This window comes from Fundulus heteroclitus, chromosome 10 (assembly GCF_011125445.2).
Source record: "Fundulus heteroclitus isolate FHET01 chromosome 10, MU-UCD_Fhet_4.1, whole genome shotgun sequence".
NCBI lineage: Eukaryota > Metazoa > Chordata > Actinopteri > Cyprinodontiformes > Fundulidae > Fundulus > Fundulus heteroclitus.
Genome location: NC_046370.1, coordinates 17,177,221 through 17,198,805, shown reverse-complemented (window position 1 = coordinate 17,198,805; position 21,585 = coordinate 17,177,221). Strand labels below are relative to the sequence as shown.

Here is a 21,585-nt window from a genome sequence, read left to right as displayed (position 1 = left end):
CAAACCAACCAACCAAACACCATGCTGAAGGAGTAGTTGCTCACACCAACAAGCAATCAGAGCTAACGCAAACCCAGCATTTCATTAAAAATAATATAGTAACAATTTTTCAGGGGACAGAAAAGACAATGTAATTTACTACACATTCCCACCCAGTGCTGTATTTTCAGCAATGTATCAATGAAAACAAACTCCCATTTTTCAATGTTCGCTGTGTCTACGCTTCAGGAGCACACCAACGCTGAAATTCCAACACATTGCTTCTTGCATGCTAAGGGGAACACAGAAGCAGACTGCACTCAATCCATTTTTGACACTTGCTGTTTTCGTTCGTCCGTTTTTGTTTGGACTGAGCTCAACAGCGAGATGACACACACCAGGCCACACACACCTTGAGTATGACCCGTCTGCGGTACACCCTGGTGGTGACGGTGGTCTCGTTGTCAGAGCCGGACTCATCAGCTCTGATGGTTTCCTGATGGAGGCAGCCCCACAGCGAGGGATTGTTAATAACCCCACATGCTTCAAAAAGTATGCTTTAGTTTACTATTTGATCTTTTTCTTCCATGAAACAATGGAGTGCTTGATGTCACAAATATTAGGTTAGAGATGCACCAATGAATCATCTCTGATTGGTCATTGGCAGGCCAGACAATTTGATTTGTGAATATAAAAAAAACCTAAGCATCAACTTCCAACCTAGGATGTTTGAACAAGCTGTGCTAAAATTCTTTACTCTGTACAACAGCAGTTACAAACTTCTTTAAAAAAATTAAATGTTCATTTAGGGTTTAATAATTTTGCGTAAATCCATGAACCAACTGTAATCATGCATAACCTCAGGATTTGGTCCGTCTAATTTTGCCGCAAACCTCCAGCTGAGATCTGCATTTCCTGCCAGCCTTCTTGCTGCTGCTGATCCCAGATTCTGTTGGTTCACTTCAGCTCCTTCTCCGCCACATCACTCCACTTAAGCTTCAAAGTCAGAGACTCTCTCCTTACTTAATGAGATGTTTGGGGTTACAGATGCGCTCGTCACTCTTTTACATGTTGACCATCATGGTCAGGGAGTGATGAGAAATCAAACTTCTAATATTTTTGCTAACATAGATGTATTTGAAAATGCATGTGAGTTGTCTGACTGAACTGGAAAAGATCCTGTAATTCCTTCCTATGTGAATTGAGATGGACTACCACTTTTCCCTACAGCATTTTATGTGTTACAGTCCTTAGAAAAACATTTCCTTGTGTGGAAGGCTCTCACCTGGACTTTGTGCTGGGTCTTGTCACCTACGTCCTCCCGTCCTCTGCTGGGTCCCGCTGTCCTGCTGTCCTCCTCGGTCCCCTTCCTTTTGGCTTCTTTTTCCCTCCCTTCCCTCCCTAACTCTGCGTGACCTCCGTTCTGAGCCGGCGGCTGCTCCAGGGAGTCGGCTGGACTGTCAGGGCTGAGTTAGTAGAAAGGTTTCAGACCTGACAGTAGATTTCTGAGGGGGTTCATCTGAGCAGTGGAACAGATCAAATCTTACCTGCTCTCCGTGTCCTTGCCGCTGTGTCCAGCCGTGGCTCCAGACGTCTCCGTCCTCCAGCCTGGAACTGAAGAAATGTTTTGTTCTGCTTGCCGTACTTGTTCTAGGATCGCATTCACTCTCTCTTCAGTCATCTCCTCTTCCTCCACGCCTCCCTCCAGCTGTATATCCTCCAGCAGACTCCGCAGCCTCTCCTGGGTCATTTCCTCTTCCTTCTCTCTTCCGTTTTGAGAACCGTCTTCGTTGAGGTTCCCTGCCCTTCGGTCATTATCTGGCATCTCCACAGACACCCCTCTGTCTCCTCCAGTCAGAATTGTGTCTTCAGGCCCTGCAATAGGAGGCTCTGAGCCAGGGGCTGGGACCACCGTGGGGGGATCGCTGCTGGAGGTGCTCGTGGTCTGAGCTAGGGAGAGGTCGCTAGGTCTGGTGAGCGTGGTCCGACTAGGGGACACTACGCTAGCTTCACCTTCACCAAAGAATTCGTCGGAGCGTAGCGGGGTACAGGGGACGTACGTGAGGCCTGTTGGGGTTTTCAGTTCCAGATCTATATTGTGGTCTCCTGGATGGATGGCAGGAGTAAAGGATTAGAGGATCGATGAGGGGGGGAGGGGAGAGGGGAAACAGAGGGTGAGGAAGTGGGAGGGAGAAGTGAAGTTGTGGAGGTGATGAAATGAGAAACACTTATTTATGTAACATTCAGTAGAAGCTTTTGTTCAAAAGCCACTTAAAACAAAGTATACGCAAGCAGGCAGCAGAACAAGTTGTAAACTCCTAAGGGTTCATTCATCATGGTTTCTGTGTCGGTATGCACAAACCCACCGAGAGGAAGTTAGGATTTTGACGTGAATTTAAATGTGTTTTAATCAAGATTAGTCAAAGTTCAGACTTGTCCTTTATGGGTTACCTTGCCTGTTCACCCGTCAGATTACAGAGATACTAAATGCTACATATTTTCAAGCCTTCTCATTAACCACTAGGAGAGGTCATTAACTACTAATATCAGCTTCAGAGCGACATCAAACTACATTTTTTTGAAAAAGCAATGGCATGCGAACAGCACGCTTAGTATGGCCAGTTTTAGAAAAAAGCAATCACTGTGACAATATTTTTAAGTTTCCAACCAACTTGTCACCAATGTGAGCAATCATATCAAAAATGGCTGTTTTTCACCTTGAAGGTGAGACATAGACTATATTGGCTGCTGCAGCTCCCAGCCTGGCTGCCTGCATTGTTAAGACAACACCTGGTTCCTGGGTAAAATACACGGTGAGCAATTGAAACATTAGTCTTTAAAATGTTTAAATCGGAAGCAGGACAACTTCCGATTTAAGTAAAAACTTCACACTTATAAGAAGGCTTCACACTTATAAGAAGGCTGCCCTGAAGCCAAAAAACTGAAGAAGGAGAAAATGAAAACTTGCTCTGAAAGACTTTTATTTCAGATTAAAATGGAAAGGAGGCCTTCCGAATTACGTCTTATATCATCTAAGAAGAATTAGTTGTTTTGGTATGGAGACTGAAGACCACACAAAGGTTTAGAGCATACATCAGGAAACGTGCTGGGTGGTGAATGCTGTGGAGAGTTCAACAGCTAAAGAGTCACTTTTATTAGAATGAAGAATGCAGTGATGAGCTAAATGAATCTGCTGTGTCAATGCTGAAAGAATACAACCCTTGTGGACTTTACGTGTTCTGCTGCAGGAGAAACTTTAATCAAGTAACAGCTTGCGTGTAATTTGTATTTGGGACTTCTGAACCAGCCTTATAGAGGAGACACACTACTATCAAAAAGGATGGAGACAGAGACACAGAGAGACAGCTGAACATGTGAATGTAAAACTAGACAAACTGTATTTCATTTATAATCACTAAGCTGCACAACGACAGTGCCTTGCAAATATATTTATACTCCTTAAACCTTTGCAGCTTTTGTCATTTTACAACCACAACCTTCAGGGCAGTACAAAGTACACATGCACACCGAACTTTTCAGATTTTTGTTTGTAGGCTGAAAATAAATTGTAATCAGATCAATTTAAGCTTGTGGTTGTAACGCTGTAATAAGCTCAAGGGGGCATAACGGTTTTGCAAGGTGCTGCCTCTACAGGCCTGAAGGTGGGATTCTGAAGCCAGGCAGTGTTTTGTTTTGTTATGTCATGTACAGATTTAGCAAAATGTCCACCTTTACAAAAAACAACAACAAAAACACTTTAGCTCTTTGTAACTAAATTAGTTAAGATTTTTCATCTGAATTTTTTTTTTTTTATAAGGAGCAGAGTAACTATCAAGGGCTCTAGATGTAAATCTCAGGAACTGTACGATCACGTCTGAAGTACGAGGGAATACCAGGGGGAAGGGGAGATGGTGGAGGGGAAGGAGGAGAGAAGATAGCAGGAGAGGGCAGGAAGATGTTACACATCTGTGGACGCTGAGAGGAGACACACGGTAAAGTCGAAGGAGGAGAAGCGGGGACAAAAGCAGGAGAAGATGACAAAGCATAAGAGAAGTGAGAAGTGGAAGGAGGACACTGAGTAGTCAGAGATGGGCTACGTGTGAGGGATGGAGGGGAGGGATAAAACGTGGACGAGGGTAGATTTAGGGCAGACGGAGAGAAGTTGGGAGGAAAGAAGAAGGAAGAACAACTAAAAAGACTTTGGGGAGTGGGGGGAAGAGGAGGGGAGTAAAGCAGGGAGGAAAAATGAGGGAGAACAGGAGCAACAGGCAGGAGGTAAACAGGAGGCGTGGGAGGGGGCGATGGGAAGGTGAAGAGAGAGGAGGGAGAAGAAATACGGCTGATTTTACTGCAATAAGAAGGAGAGGAGACAGCCTGACAAGTTTGAGGATAAAGGAGGAGATTGGGATGACTGATAACTTTTGGAGCTGCGTTATTACAAACGCACAAGAAACAAGACAAGAAACATAGGACAACCGTTAGACAGCAATCAGATGAAAACACAAACGGCATGTAAAAATAAACAGGTTAAGCACAGACAATGAAATGGAAAGTAAATTAACTGATTGAGGTGCTGATGGTTTTTGAGCTGCAGGGATGAAAGTTTTGCAGTCAGACGGTTGCTTAGAAGCTGATAAAACACAGCAGACTGAGCGGCAGCAGGAACTTAAATATGAATGCAGGAGATTAACCATGAATACGTCTCGCAAAAGGACCGGTTCTAACCTCTGGTGATGGCAAGTCAAAGCCGACGTTTGGTAAGAAGAAAATCTACACAACCTTTAGATGCAAAGGGCATTTTCTACAAAAGCGCAACGCTACTAATGATTTAAGGTATGGGGGATTTATTAGCATATTGTGAAGTTGCACTTTCATACGTGTCTCTAAATAAAGTATAACAGAAACATAACTTTTTTCAGTAATTCTCATTTGAAAAGTGAAACTCAGACATTATATAAATAATTAATTGTACATAGAATGACATAATTTTGAATGCTTTTTTAGATAAAAAAAAACTATTTTCTTTGAAAATCTGAATATGACATAAAACCTATACAAAGGATTATTAAATGTAGAAATCGAACTTTACTGGAACGTAGTCCATGCACTGACATTACTTGCACTGAGTATTTAGTCGGGGCGCTTTTTGCATTAATTACTCAGTGAACCTGCTCGCATTCCAATTATTCTACCATGCGTTTTACTTCCTCTCAAGCAAAATGTACAAAATTAATTGAAATGTATACCCTTTTCACTGAATTGCATTACTGTAATCAATGTTTCACTTTTCAATTCTAATTAAATTCCCTGAGATGCATCTAAAAGTCTTTGGCGAAGATGCCATACGTCCGTTGACACCGGTAAAACTAGGGACAAACAGCACAATTATTCTTCATTAGAAAACCGATCTACTCCCCCTAGGTAGCATCAAACAGACCTAACATGTCGGCAACTTAACATCGCACCAGTCACAATGGAGTTTTAACAGATGGTTAAATTTGTGATTTTATTTGAATCCACAGAGAAGATAGGAGCAGAAGCTGATGTCGGATCCAGAAGCTGCCATGGTTATTAGACGCTACGGCTTCATGGGAATGAGCTGGTTAGTGTTACCAGGAGAATTTGCTGCGGACGTTAGTCGGCCACAAGCAAGAAGAGGAGGAGGCGGAGGAGGAAGAGGAGGAGCAGGAGGGGAGTCTGCTGGTCTTAAAGCAGAGGAAGCTACAGCGGAGCGTAGAGGACAGGAGGCTTGGAGGACACCAGGAGATGGCAGCTACAGTACAGCTAACAGCAGTGAAAGAAGCCGCGTTAAACACTTAAAAAAAAGAAGCAAATTCAACTCATCGACGAGTGTCGTCTTGAACTGAGAGAGATCGACACTCCTAGTTGTGTTGAAAAGGCTTCACCAATATAAAAATTGTTAAAAGTGTATATTTTAACATTAAATACATAAGCAGGCAGCCTTGCACACAAAGCTAAATCTACGCATGCAGTCCTTAATCAGTTAGAAATTGCCACAATACTTGAAATCATCTTTATACAAAGACCATACTGTCTCAAAAGAAACATTGATCTTTATGTTAAGATGACTTTAAGAACCTTGACAAGGCGGATTGGATATGAGGTTCATTGCATAATTTTGCTTAAAAATGATATTGTTAAATCATTGTTAGGATGCAAGTACTGAGCAAAAAAAAAAAAAAAAGCAACTTAATAGCAGCAAAACAATGTGATGTCGAGCATACAACTCCGACTGACGGAAAGTCAAAAGAATAGAAAAAAGGACATATTTCTATCAAAGTTTTGCAATGATCCTCAGAGGGTCCAACACAACCAGAGATTACTGCCACATTTCATTCATTAGAAAGAGAGAAACACAGAAATAGAGAGGGGGGGAAAAAAGACTTGCCGTACTGCAAGAACGCAAACATGCTGCTCTGAGGAACCTACTGTTTTCATGTGTTTTAAAAGTAGATGTGTTGCATCCGAGTTCCAAATATGCACATTAACGTGACTATCGCTACACAAACTTTCACACACGTGTCCTGCCTCATCTGAGAAATAAGCTTCACACATGTCAGTAAAATGACTACATTTATCAGATGGGACAGAGACAGCGACCACTTCCTTAATCATGCGTTTGTGCATTTCCCACAAACAAACACACATGAAAAAAAAAAAAATCATGCACCGTCACTGGTGCAGATTTTCAGAATTCCAAATTATTTATGTTTTCCTTTTGCTAAAAGCTAAAAAAAAAAAAGCCTACTCTATAATATAAGATACCTCAAATGGTGGAGCTACAGAGTTAAGTTCAATGAATGGGCTGGAGCCTCAGGTCATTTTTGGCTTGTCCCTAATTGTTTGGTCCAGCTTGATTGCCTCAGTATTTGTGTGCACAGTGAGGTCTAACTATCTGACTGAAAGAGGAAGTGAAGAATGAAGGGATAGACTGAGAGGATAGTTCAGCTAGGGTGGGCTACACTTTACCATCGGACTGATCCGGGAATACTGCGTTATCATCGGCAAAGCAGCGTGTGCCTGATATGTTACCGTAGTCAAATATGGGCCCTTCCAGCAAAGTCACAATATCCAACCGATTGATCTTAGTCAGCACCGCAGTTAAAGCATCCGCTGGAGAGGAGAGACACAAACAGAGGTACGGATGGGTTATTTGAGTCATGTTTTGATCCACAAACAGCAGTTTTCATTTGAATTATTCACTGTGACCTCATTCACACCTGCCATAAAAATTGTTTTGACTGATTAGGGTTAGGGTCAGCTTCTGACAAGGGATGGGAATGGGTAACAACTGTATGAGGGGTCAAAACCTCACAAATCAGCTCCCTTTAAGGCTGAACTGTCCGAACTAAATATAAGCTAACATCTTAGATCAGCTGTTAACCAGAATATGTATACAGCAGGTTAGCACAGTACAAACACAACAGATGGTGGGCAATACCTGCCAGATTTAATACATTTAAACAAATAAATAGCCAGTTCCTTTTGAAAGTGTCCAACCACTTTAAAAAAATCAGTCTGTAATCAGAGAACATCCGATTACCTTTGTATAGAACAAAGACAGCTCCTAAGTCTGAGGCCATGGACCTCGAATGGAAAAAAGTGTATTACCCCCTTTGTAATACACTCTGTTATCTGGGGGGAGCTCAAAGTAGAGCCGCTGCTTCTCCGCATCGAAAGGAGTCAGCTGAGATGGTTTAGACAGACCCAGAACTCGATGGACGACCTATGTGTTCAATCTGCTTAGCTTACTTAGGTAAAAGACTGAAAATGGTGGGAAATCTAGCCAGGCTCTAAATCAAAGTTAAAAGAAGAAGAAAAAAGCCTAACACTTGTGTAACACTTAAACATCTAAAAACAATAACCTGTTTATAGAAAGAGGTTAGCAACTCAAAAAGAAAAAGTCTTATGTGACAACATTTCCCATGACTTAAAACACCCCAAAACCATTTAAAAACAACCAACTGACTGTTGAGCGACTTAGCTTGGCATAAAATTGGAAATGGTAGGAATAGTTAATCCAACCATTTAAACATCTGAAAACATATAAAGCAATAATCTGGCTCTCCTGTGTTTCTTAGCAGCAGATAGCTATTAGCTTAGCACAAAGACTGGAGGAGGCAGGAAAACTAGCCATCCCATATCAGACAAAACATAAACCAGCAATTCTTAAGTCAAATGTAAAAAAGCATGCACACACTTCCCCCACTTTTTGCTTACTTGTGGCATTTTTACCATCCCTGTACACCCATTTCTTTAGGAGCATAAAGCTCTGTGCTGTCAGGGAATTGGGGTTTTCAACTCTGATGAAGTTGATTTCTTCCACAGAGAAATTCAACTCCCTGGCCAGCTCTGTAAAAGCAGAAAACAGAAACAACAACAAAAAAAACACATTTACTTTAGCAATCTAGATACAGGATATTGTGCTTAACATTGCAAGGATTACATAATGTAATATGTCTGTTTATTAGGATAAACAAAAAATCACAGGAGTGCAAATAGCTACACCAATGCAAAAATGGTATCAAAGGAAAGAAGTGCTGCTACACACATGGGTGTTGATTGTACTGACTGATGTTGATTAGGAGGAAAAGAGATGTAGTTTGAATTCAAAGCTTCATTTTAACATAACCCTACAAACTATATAATGATTCAAGATTCTGCCATAAATAATAATCGGGTTTAAACCTAATTAAAAACATGGCCTACAGCTGTAAAAGTATGCCAGACATCATCTCAAGCTAACAAGGCATGTAGAGATGCTGCATGCTGTAAATCTGGAACCCTGAGAACGTTGTGTTCGCTGCAGCTCTGCGACAGGAGCACACATTAAATATAGATTCCTTAGACTGGACAGACAGAAAACCCCTCTAACAACTAAACATTGCACACAGTGACAGAGTCACACCCATCTGAGCACGTGCAGGCAGGCGTGGAGCAGTGCTGCAGTGCAGAATGCCAGGCTTGAACTGAACTGAACTGCAGAGGCCACACCCCTATTACTGCTGATGGAGAAAAATACATAAAAACATACCCTGCTCGTCTCTTTAATACACTCAGAATCAAAGGATGATTTTTAGATTAGATCAATAGCAATACATTCCCTGGGCAACTGTGCATCTTCGATATACATGCGTAATATTTTAAAAGAGAAATGAACCAATGTTTTTCTGACCAGTACAGTAATCGCATTTTGTTCATTTCTCAAGATGCATTCCAATGAATTAGTATTTCATCAGGTCTGGGCTTCGGCTTGAGCTGGCCCTTTAAGATCCACCTCACACAGACGAGTTCAGGACACGGATTACAGCAGTAACATTCCTCATGTTAAGTCACTCCTGAACTGGAGAGAACATCGGAGCTCTGAGGAAATCGACTGGACTGTGCTTCAAAGAACCCTTTGCAGATGAAAGCAAATTTGCATTTTGATACATTTCTGTCTTTCATTAAATATAAGCTAAACTAATCACAATAAACAGAAAGAAAGGCTTGAAATATATCACTCAACAGTAGAGTTTGAGTTCTTTTAAATTTAACTACAGAAATAAATTAACCTTTTTTTAATTAATTGTGAGGCACCAGTATGTATGGATGTTGTAACCGAGCACACACTGAATAACATTGTGAGCAGCAATAGGTAAGTAGCACTACTTCTTGCCTTGAACCCACTAAAAGCCTAAAAAACATTTCAGGAAATCGATGGCACTCATCTCCACAATAATAAAAACCCTACCCTACTGCAGCACCCCACATTCCCCAAGGCCAGAGGTGGCTGCTGCAAATAAAACTGCACTCGAACAGCGTATTTACCTATCTTCTAAACTCAATTAACAACAATGACCCCACCCATAACACACAGGCTCCGTTTCACTATCATCCCAGTATGAAGCTCTGTTAGGTGTTTTCCATTATTTGTTGGCAATGAAGGGTCATAATGTTTTGACTGATCATTGTAAATTCCACTGCAGTGCTGCTGAGTAAAATCATTACACTAACTGTCCACTGGATGGCAACACCGTAACACTGTAAAACTCCAGCAATGAGGCCTGGGCCCATCCAGCTGAGTTATCTGTCTTGTACTTCTAACGTCCTCGGATGTATTCAGACTCACCGGTCCAGCTGAGGCCGAGGTGGTCGGCTACGATCGCCATTCGGACGTCTGTTCTCTCACAGGGGCTCTGAGGGCCTGAGAAGGTAAAGGCAGAATAGAAAAGGTCAGCTTGACTTAATGACGACAGTCCCCAGACAAGTTAGATATGACTCACAGACAAACACGATGGCTTTCAAAGAGATCAATGAGATTTACAGAAAGATACACAGCAGGATAGTGAACTAAAAGGTTTATTTGGGAAGCTAAAGACCGGTAAATTAAACAAGAGTGGTTCTATTTTTTGGTCATGATGCTATCAAGTAGGTTTAGTGTCCCAGGTCTCAGCTTTTCTGGCCAAAATCGCCCCAAACTTTACATTTGATGAAAATGTCAAATTTTTGTGAAATTATTCAAGTGGTTTTTGAAAAGTTAAGATATTGCCTCTATTATTTATTTTACACTGAAAAATAATTAGAAAATCCAGTGTTCAAGTTGAGAGTATTTATTCCACAGAAAAAACTCCTGCAATAGTAAAAATAACTATTTTAACTAATTTTTCTTTACTTTTTAATATAGATCAGAAAGCCTAACATTTTTAATTAGTCATCTATCCCTTCCTGTTTGCCTTGGGTATAATGATAATAAGATGACACAGATGACAGTTCTCTTATTGACTCTTTAAAGAAGGAAAGACAAGAATGCAGGGCACGAAGCAAGGCATGTATTAAAATCTTTATAAGTCATGACATAACTACAAGGAAAAAGTTACTCACTGAAATCTGGCCAAAGCAATAGTTAAAAAGTTGAAAAAATGGAACTGTGATAAACAAAATTGGACAAGGACCCAAGTTTATATTTGATCCACACACAGTGAGGAGCGTGACAAGGGAAGTTAAAAATAAGTCTCCTTGAGAGGCACCACAAGGAAAAAGACTTTTCTGTTCCACCATCATAAAAGTAAACGTGAGATTTGCTAAATGCTACTGGGACTTAAACTTGGACCGTGGGCTTTGGTCATGTGAGACAAAAGATGAATATTGGGAAACGCACCTCAAACCCGTTATTAAGATGGGTGGAGGATCAGTTGACAGTTGACTCTGTTTTGTTATCATTAAAAGATTAGTTTATTTTAAGGCTAACTGCACATCCTCACCCTCGGAATGATTCTCGAGGATGCTGTATTTTGCATTTATTTAACAAACAAGAGCCACAGATTAACTTAACTGGATGAAAAAATTAATCCCCTTAGACAATGACTAATAAAATGAATACACTTAAATGTGTATGATGTCCACTAAAGCTAAAGTACAGCTTTCTTAACCAGGAAACAAGTGTAGTTTGTATACATCCTTTTAATGTAGACCTGCAGACCTGCACATACCATCTCTGGGAGATTTTTCCCACAATTCGAATGTTAACATTATTTAATACACAAGCATAATATTTTTATTGGGACGTTTTTGCAGAGCATAATCATTGAAGCCAATTAAAATGTTAAATCGTTACCAAAACATTTGGCTATAAAAAAAAAAAATAGAAAATACTAATTTTGTATTAATCTCCCCTAGTCTGTATTTTTGGAGTATTTGGGATTTGTGCACTTGTGCACATTGGTTTTTTAAAAGTAGCTTAACATTAGTTTTAGAGTATTGCCATAGGTTCTTAATTAGATTTAGGTCTAAGCCGGTTTAACACTTGAAAATGCTCTGACTCAAACCATTCCACTATATGTTTAGCATGATGCTGCCACCACCATCTTTAATGATGCAGACAGTGCGTTTGTTCTCAAATTTTCTGACAAACCGCTGAGGCCTTCACAGAGCAGCTGGGTGGATATTGAGAAGAAATTATACAAAGATCAACTATATTAATTAATAAGGTAACTTCTGAAGGCAGTTGGTTGAATTGCATTTCATACAGAGGTATCAAACTAAACAGGGTTGAATACAACTGTAATTCATACTTTTCAGTCTTTTTTTAAAATGTAATTAAATTCAATTTTTATTTTATTTTAAAGTTTACCTTCTACATCACAACTATGCATAACTATATTTGTTATTGTAATGTTGAATACTTTGAATGTGTAGGAGACCATCTCCCTGTCTGTCCTGTCAGATGCAAAAATATTTTTTTCTGCATGAGGTAAAAGCGACCCAGAATATCAGTTGATTGTCAGAAGCAAAAACCTGAGGATTTGTGAGGCCAGAAAATAGAAAAAAAAAACACACGACACTTTTAATCTTAAATGCATGCTACTTACTAATATTAGTAATGACTTTTCTTTCACAACACTAACAAACAGTTTAATATCAGGCAACATTCCCTCTCACTGATTAAAAACAATTTATAGATTAAGTTTGGTAGAACAAATAGTAGCTTACATTTATGTGGCTTTCAAGCTGAGCCAATGTATTGTTTTCACAGTGATTTAAAAAGCAGAAATATCACAAGATGATGTTTTCAAAACAGGCAAACTAACTTCTTCAAGTCATGTTCGGAGTGAAGGTGAGAACTGTGTCTTCTGATGGAATGCAGGGCTAAAATCACTGGGAGTGCAAATAAACTGCCACGTGTGCAGTCACCCAATAGAGAAATCTAATCCTGCCTCTTGACCATCTTTGCAAACCACTGGTACTAAAACGGTAGATCATTCTTTTCTTTCTTTTTTTTTATATCTCCAACATTTAGTAAAACCAAATCTAAGGAAGTTGATTCTTTTACCTCTACACCAAGGGTGTTCAGATCTTATCCTCAAGAACCAGTGTCTTGTATGTTTTAGATTAGCTACTACACTTGGGATTCAAATGCTTCAATTATCTCCTCAGCATACAATTAAATTCTGCAGGCGTCTGGTAATAAACTGTCATTTGGTTCTTGTGGGCTGAACCACAGAAAAAAACTAAAACATGCAGGTACCCTGCCCTTGAGGACTACCCTTGGCCACCTCTACTCTACGGCTACATCAGACAGCACAGGACACAGGTAACAAGAAGGACGGGAAGAAGAAAAGACAGCTACACTTACGTCACATTACAGACCACCCACAACAGCTACATGCATCTCTTAGAGAAAGATAAAGTGCTTAAAGTGTTTAGAAAGAGTTTACAAACTAGTCTCGTTCTCCATCACACGAGTCGTGATTGGTTGATCAACCTGACTCCCTTCCTCCATCTGCTCACGCTGCTTCCCTCCATGTGTCCGCCTAATCTTCCTCCTGCTCGTCCTCATCCTCTGACTGACATCTCTAGTGGGTGATGGTGATGTGGTGGTGGAGGTGGGGGTGGAGGTAGAGGTGCAGGAAGGACGGGAACTCCTAGAAGCTCTAGATGGTCCTGACAGGGAAGTGTTCCTGGTGGTGCTGAGGCTGTGGCTCTTCTTGTCCTCAGTGGGCAGAGATTTTCTTGCTAACTTAGCTTCAGCCTCCTTGGATTTGGTTTTATTTAAAGTGTTGTCTGCCTGGATATTAACAGACTTTGTAGTAAAGTTCTTTAGGACTACTGCACTCTTTTTATCTCTGCTTTGGGCTTTCAATGCCCCGTCTATGTGTTTATGTTGAGTTCCTCCCTTACTAACATTGTTATGTCTGACTGTAGGATTGTTTCTGACCAGTGTCTTTCCATGGGAAGAAGAGGGTTTTTTAATGACTTTCAACATAGGGATTCGGGATTTAGGAAATAAAGATTCAAAAGGGTCCAATCGTTTCCTAACTTTTTGTTTCATCTCATGTGTCGTGAAAGGGAATTCATTAACATTTTCTTTGGAAATACCCATCACTACTTTGTGCCTTTGGCTGCATAGTTTGTGGCTATCTACCCTCAAGGGTAACCTCGATCTGATTATATGGTCGGTGATTCCTTTGGCTTTTGTTTTTGATATTGCTACATTAGAAACAGTCCCGCTCTCACTGTGGTGTTCCTCTAACTGGCTTAGAGAGGCATCTGTCCCACTGACCTCCTTCTGTGTTGGTCTTGAAGAGGACGACAAGTTCAACACAATACTGCCAGTATGAGAAATACCTAAATACGAGTCAGGGATAGTGCTACTAGTATTGCTGCTTAGTCTTTGCAGATTTATTGTCTGTTCTGAAGGAAAAGCTGTGCTTTGGTAATAACTCTTTTCATATTCTGGGGTCTGTTTTGGTGTGTCTGAACAAATATTGTCATTCGAATCGTGATCCATGACAAAAGATGGTCTTCTCAAAGAGTCATCCACTTTGTTTGTTGTATTAAAATGACAGCAATCTGCATAGTCTGGCATAACACAATAAAATCTATCTACAGTGGTCCCTGAGACTTCATTAGTATTGCCATCAAAGGTGCTTGTATATTTAGAAGTGCTATTTGAAGCATCAGAAGATGCTGGCTTTGAACCTGTTCTAAAAGTGGAGAATTTTGGCTCATTGTTGGAAGCTGACTCTCTGCATGTGCTGTAACCAGACACATTGGATATCTCTAAAGTTGTAGTCTGAAGGGAAACTTCAGGGATTGGTAAGGTATACTGAGAATTAAACTCATCTCTGTGTTGTGAGGAGGCATCTTTCTCAAAGTCGTTGACCCTGTACCTGCCCGCCGAGTAGTAATGCTCACCAATCTGAAAAAACTGGAGCCTCTCCTCCACCATGTCCCTCTTGCTCATGTCAATCGCACCACTGCGTGTCATCTCAAACATCTTCCCTTCATGGAAGGGGAATGGGTTTGGTTCGCTCGTTGGCGTGCTATCGTCCGTTGGAGTTTGGGCAGGGGTAGTTTCCGCTGTTGTAGCCTGAGACTGGTCTTCGACCGCTAGTCCATAAGGCTTTGGCTCCCCATTGTTTCCCCGTGTCCCACCCATGTCAACAATTTCTCCTTCTCCACCTTTACTGGGCCATGGATCAAAATCCAGGCCCTTAGTGGCCACAGTCTTAAAAGGAGAATTTAATTCCTCTTCTAATTTGTAACTAAAGTAAGAGTCTGAAAATCCTTCTTTGTCTGAGAGTCTTTGTTCCTGGGCTTTAGCTCCATCATTACTAACGTCATCCGTCTTTCCATTACGTGTGGATGTATCTTTTTTCAAAATGTCCTTCTGGCATTCCTCAGGGGTCTTCTCCTCCTCAATAACTTCCAGCTTGGTCTGAGGAAAAGAGCGGTCAGAAGACCTAAATGTGTCTGTTGCCCAGACATCTCTCCGGCTGTCAGGAAGTCCAAAAAGGCGTAAATCTGCCTGTTCGCACAAGCCATCGTCCTCATCTTGAAGCTCATAGCCATCGAGTGAGTCTATTTCTGTGGCATCTGTGTCATGTGAAAACTCAGCTGTTGTGGCTATTGAACAGTCTGTTATTGACTGGTCATTTCCATTTTGTTCACAGTCATTATCATCCCCTTTACCGTTGGAACCTTTAGATCCATTGGTGGAGCCATTGGAGCCATTGGTCCCACCAGGTTCCTTGTTGCCATTTTTATCATGTCTTTTGGATTTAGGAGTTTTCTCTTTCTCCCTTTTATTTTCCTCCTCCTCAGAAACTTTGGAGGTCAATTTCTTACAAGGAATTGGTTGGAAGATTGACTCATCATCATCTTCCGCATTTGACTGACTGTCATCTGTACTAGGGGGAACTGGAGTAGGGGGTTGTATACGTATAACTGGTTCGGTCAGATGCTTGTCATGTTCCTCCTGTAAATTCACTTCCATCATTTCAGTCTCAGTCTCTGAAGAGGCACATGAGTCTTTTCTCTCTGTGTCTGAAATTTCTGAAGCTGAATCCAGAGGGGGAGGGGGAGGAAACTCGATATATGCAATACCCTTGTCTTTAGACACTTGTTTTTGCTCCTGGCCTTTAATTTCACCAAGCATGTTGTTGACCGTTTCTTCTTTTATTAAATTATCAGGTAACTCTTGCTGATTGTCATTCATTTTTGTTTCTTCTTTATTAGCATTAACAAAGTCTGCTTGGGCATCATGAACACTAGTTTTACTTTCTGTTTTTGCCTCTTTAAGAGAGAACACTGTATTTCCTTGACCATCTTCCTCTGAGTCCTCAGATACCTCCATGATGGGGCTCGGCTTGCCGGAAAGGAATTCAATAAAGCCATCAGGAGTTTTGCATGTGAGGTCATAACTGACTTCTTCAGAGCTGGGGGTTTCTGGTGTAAGGGGGCTTTTACCTGAGCTGTCTATGAAAGAAACTTGCTCTAATGTGTCATCCTCTGGGCTTATGGGACTAATTGCAGAGCTTGATTTCTGTTTGACTGTGTACAGTGATCCCTTTGCCTCCCTCTCTGCTTGCCTACCAACCTGGACATAAACAGGCAATGTTTTGATGCCCTTGAAGTTTTCTTTGGTTGTTACAGTAACTGGAGGGGTTATTACTTTCTCCAGTATTTCTATGGGGCTAGGGAGGTTATTGGAGTTGGAATCTTTGGGTGAATTGTCCAGAATTTCAAAGGTTAGATCTGTTTTTGCTCGACCTGTCTCTGGACTTTTGGGTTTAGATAATGTAGGTATCTGTGAGGGCTTTGCTGTTATCTGTTTCTTTGTGAGGTTGTTATCTAAGCAAGGGGATGTTTTTCTTATAGGAATCTGGGATTCCGTTTTTTTTCTAAGGTTTTTGTTTAGTGGTTCCTCTGGGTCCTTTAAGGACAGTTCAGGCTTTCCATCTTTGGTGGATGATACATCTTTTGTGATCTGTTGGTACTTTTTAGTATCACTGTCACAAACAACAGGTGTCTTAACTGTCTGGCTTTTATCACTCTCCTTAATTTCCTGCATTGGACTAAACTGGCTATCTTTACCTTTAGGTGCTACTTTATCAGTCTTAGTTTCATTAATGTCGTGAGAGTGCACAATGACATTTTTATTTGGAAGTTTGTCTGATTTGGGAACTTTAGAGATGGGTACCAGCTCAGGCTTACTATCTTCTTTGTCCCTTTCATTCTTTTTTTGTACATGTTCTTCTGATGCCTCAGATACTTTTGAGGCTTTTCCTCCGGTACAGAACTGATAAACAGGAAGTTTGCTTTCCTGCAGTTTCTTAACTGATGGCTTTGGTTGCACTGGTGGAGGAATTTTAGTAGGACTAGACTGACTTTGACTGACCTTCTGAGCTGCAGTTTCAAACTTCATCCTCACTGCACTGACCTTAGATGTTGAAGTAGAATGAGCTGGAGAAGAGGGTTCAGACGCACTGGTCTTTGGCTCTGGTTTGATTTTTTCTTGAATGTTACTAGAAAAAACACTTTTCTGAGGACTGCTTGGTAAGCTAGAACTTTTCTTTTCAACTGCTGTGGCGCTGCTGAAGAATTTACCAACCGAAGGTTCCTTAAGTTTGGTTTTACTGTACAACTCATCCCCTGCTTTAGATTTTTGTAGTATTTTCTCTGGGCTGCTGCTAGGTGAACTAGGCCAGGATCTAGGCTCCTTCAGTTGTCTTACTGGCTTTTTTTCTGGGGACTGTAGCTCATCATTAAGCTTCTCCGTTTTATCACGGAAAAACTGAGAAACCTCGCTAAGTTTTTCTTCAGCTTCCTTCACTGTCTGATCTACCCGATCCTCATAAAGCAGTTTGTCTCTACTTCTATCATGTTTGTCCTCTGTGAATCTCATCCAAACGGCATGTTTTGGGCTGCCTGGTTCTGTTGAGTAATGGAGCACTGTCACCTTATCGAACTGAGATGGTTCCTCCTTATGCATGAATTTACCTGATTTAGGGGAGCCATCCTTTGATGATGAAACAAACTCTTTTTTGGGGCTTCCTTGTCCTTGAATTACACCCTCAGACCTACCAGTCTCCTCAGAAACTCGGTGGTGGTCTTTGTCAGCCACAGTTGAGGGATCCTCTGTATCTGAATAAGACTGCAATGATGTTTCAATTTTTTCTGAGAGAAGCATTTTCTCAGCAAACTTATATGACTCTCCTCGAACTTCAGATAATTCATCATCACAATATTCTATGGAGTGCTGACTTAATAGTTTTAGAGCTTTATATGAATCATCTCCTATAAGTTGGGCAGAACTTGGGCGACTGTCCTCTTCTTGTGACACTGGCGTGTTAACGCGGGATGTTTCCAGGAAGGAGGGCAGAGATTCTTCGGCAGTAAGCTCCTCTTCTTCCTGTTGGGCCTCATCATAATCTGTAAGCTCCTTTATTCCACGGTCACTTTTGTAGATATAAAGCTCAGGGTGTTTCTTTGTTTCTCTGATAATTACCTCAGTTGGGTCTGCTGTGCTGTGGCCCTTTTCAATATGAACCTCAATTATTCTCTCAACTTTAGGTTTGGATTTAATGTCTCGGTCTAAAAACCTTGGAGTAAGTTCGTCACCTTTGACTGAGTCTTGGCTAGCTTTGTGTTCAAAGAGGCCTGCCAGTTCTTTAGATGGGTCTCGGCCTGACTGAAAAGCTTTCATGATATCTCTGACTGACATGCCTTCCTCTATCATCTCTGTGCCATCAGTCAGTTGGGGCTTGTGATACACCATACGGGTTGTGGTAGTGATATGAGTTTCCTCTTTAAGACACATGCTTTTGTTCATTAAGGCATCATCTTCTGACATTTTCATCTGTAAAGGTTTAGTTGATGAACTTTCTGGCTCTAAAGGAGGTAAAGCAGATGCAGCCTCCTCCATGAGTCCAGGCTCGGAAAGGTCATCGGGCTGCTCGTAGCTTCTAATGTGTACTACCTCAGTTCTGGTCTCAGTTACACATGGGGGTATCGGGGAATCTGTAAATAAAGGTTTAGGACCTGTGCTCTCTGCACTTTGAGGAGCAGATGGTGTCTTTTCACTTCTCGTCTCAAACCCACTGTCTGACAGGGGACTCTTATCCTGCTCATGGGACAGCTCCTCAGGGGATTCCAAGATTGTGTCTGACCCTTGGTACGACTCAGCAAGCTTGCTTAAGTCTTTTTCTGAGGGAGACCTAATCATGCCTGAAACTGGTGGAGGCATTTTGAGTTTGTGCTCTTGTATGGTCATTGATGGCTTGAGGACTCGTTTTTGTTTCTCCTCCCCTTCCTTTTTCACCTCATCCTCATGCTTACTTCTCAACTCTGCCATTTTTGACAGAGAACTGGCCCCAATGTCATTTGTTAAGTAATCTACTACTTTAGTTAACTCCAATTCTTTGCTAGACATCGACTGGTGCTTAAAAAGAGTGTTTTCTTCAAATGGAAGGTAATAGTCTTGGAGGGCACTTCTTTGAGCCTCCTCAATCTCATCTCTGGAAAATTCCTCCCATTCCTCCTCTGAGCTTGTCTCTTTACCTGCCTTACCTTCGGCCATTATATCTTTCTGTAGTATCTCACTGACTTTGAATAAATCTTTTTTTACCTTCTCAACAAGTGTGTGTGGCTCCTGGTCTTCTAACTTAGACTCTTTAGGAGTGCCAGTGTTTGATGTTTGTACAGTTTTAGCAGCCATCTGTGTGTCTGTCTGGAGAATAGCTGTCATTCTAATTAGATCCTGTTTCATGTCTGCTACATCTTTCAGTATCTCCTGATTGGAGGCTGCAGTTGGATGGATTACTGGTGGTGTTATAAATGGAGGGGATTTTAACTGGGATTTCAATTTTGTTCCAGTGACACATGAAGGGAAAGAAGAAGAAGAAGATGAGGTACGAGGGGAATCAGGCAGTGCCATTTTCAGAGACCCAGGGCCTGGTTTGACAGGGCTGTCAGGGATGACATTGAGAAGCGAATAAACAGGGACAGTCATTGAATTAGATGAGATTGCTGGACTTGGGGTGGTAGATGCAGATCTCAGGGAACCATAAGGTGGAGTTGCTGTAGCAGATCTGCGCGAAGATGACAGTGACCTAAGTGTGCCGTACCCTGAGACTGAGTATGAGTCTAAAGCTTCATTTATGGCTGCACTGACACTGGAAGTTGCTGCATGGGTGGTGGCTTGGATCCTCTCCTGAAGACTGTTGCTTCTCTCTGAGAGAAGACGTGAAGAAGGCGAGGACGGGGTGGAGGAGGACGATGGGTATTTAATCGGCGAGACTGATCCGTTCATCATGGAAAAATCGGAAGAAGAAATGGTATTCTGACCAGCTGAAGAAAGGGATGAGATGGATGTCCTGCCTCCTCGAGATGTGAGCGTGGAGTCGACAGACGTCTTTAGAGATGACAGGCTAGAGATGTTCTTTACAGAAGAAAATGAGGTGGCTTCTGTAGTAGCTGTGGTAACATGAGTAGTTTTAAAAGGCAGATTAGAGCCATACAGGTTGTACAGTGATTTCGGTGATGTGACAGAAGAAGTAGGGGCTGAGGTTCTCTCAGATAAAGAACCATTTGGTATTGAAGGATGTAGAGGGATCCTTGTTGTGTATGCTGATGCAAGATTTTTAATTGAAGCAGGATCTGTGGCTGGTTTACTTCCAGATGTTGCAAGGATAGAAGACCCATAAATGGGGTATGGACCCTGTTGGACAACAGTTTTAATAGGTGAAGGCACAGTCCTGTAAGATCTGATTGGGGATGATGGTATGTCACTGATTGATTTAACTGGAGACGAAGAGGCAGGTGTTGGGGGTGATGCACCCGAGATTGCTTTTATAGTTGTGGGACATGCAGGGGAAGGCGCTGAGAGGGGCCAGGCAGATTTTAGTGGAGAACCAGCTGGTGAGCCTGCCGGTGAATCGGCAGAGGCGAGGAGACCCCCCACTCCGATGAGCCTTGTTTGGCCAGGGACGGTAATAGGAGCAGTCGACCATGGTGGGTAAGGTCTGGTTGGAAAGACAGGTTTGTGAGGGTGACCAGAAGGCAGTGTTCTTGTTGCTGCACTTCGTTCAACTGCTGTTTCTTCGGGTGAATTAAAAAAAAAATTATGACAAACGGATGGTGTAGAAAATAATCAACAGAATGCAAAAGAGTAGAGATAACAGAAAATGTCAGGGAAGGAAAAAAAGGAGGAAAAAAGACAACACCAGAGGAGGAAGAGTTGGTCAGTGAGGCAGTTGTATTAGAGCGGGAAAAACTGCAGTTTTTATTTGCTGAGTAAGACATTTGAGTAAAAATGAAAGATGGAGAAACAAAAAATAAATTGTGTTCCTGTATAGTAAAGGTTTAGGTAATGACTCAACTAGCTCCAGGTCAATTTGCCCCTTTGCCAAGTCAAGTTGCCATTTTGTACCCAACTTTTTCATTTTTTGTTTACATACCAGACAAATTTTATTATCATACAAAGATAACTAGTGAACTGTGACAATGTAATTTTGTTATTTACAGAAAAGCCTAACTAAACCAACCTGTTCATGTCTGAAAAAACTATTGCCCCATAAATATAACCTGCTTTTGCCACCCTTGGCTAAAAAAAACAGCTGTCAAATGATTGTGATAGCTGGGCATGAAGGTTTTACATTATTATGAAAGAACTTTGGCCCAATCTTCTGTACAAAACTGTGCTAAGTCAGTCATAAAGGAGAGTTTTCACACATGAACCGACTGTTTAAGATCATGTCACAATATCTCAATTGGAATTAAGTCTGAACTTTGTCTAGACTACTCCAAATCCTTAATTTTATT

General features: G+C 41.4%; 1 protein-coding gene across 22 annotated transcripts in view; it reads right to left on the bottom strand.

The window, feature by feature from the left end:
- Positions 1-21,585, bottom strand: part of LOC105937898 (ankyrin-3-like) — a 143,599-nt gene that overhangs the window by 11,235 nt on the left and 110,779 nt on the right. For 6 of the 22 annotated variants that reach the window (XM_036142134.1, XM_036142133.1, XM_036142136.1 and 3 more), the window contains 7 exons: positions 13,201-20,862; positions 10,112-10,186; positions 8,221-8,352; positions 6,970-7,113; positions 1,527-2,085; positions 1,265-1,445; positions 392-475 (listed from right to left, as the gene is read on the bottom strand). In XM_036142134.1, the coding sequence (XP_035998027.1) occupies positions 392-475; positions 1,265-1,445; positions 1,527-2,085; positions 6,970-7,113; positions 8,221-8,352; positions 10,112-10,186; positions 13,201-20,862 (8,837 nt within the window). The remainder of the gene's footprint in view (positions 1-391; positions 476-1,264; positions 1,446-1,526; positions 2,086-6,969; positions 7,114-8,220; positions 8,353-10,111; positions 10,187-13,200; positions 20,863-21,585) is intronic. The other 16 variants (XM_036142139.1, XM_036142141.1, XM_036142144.1 and 13 more) reach the window with 7 other exon arrangements.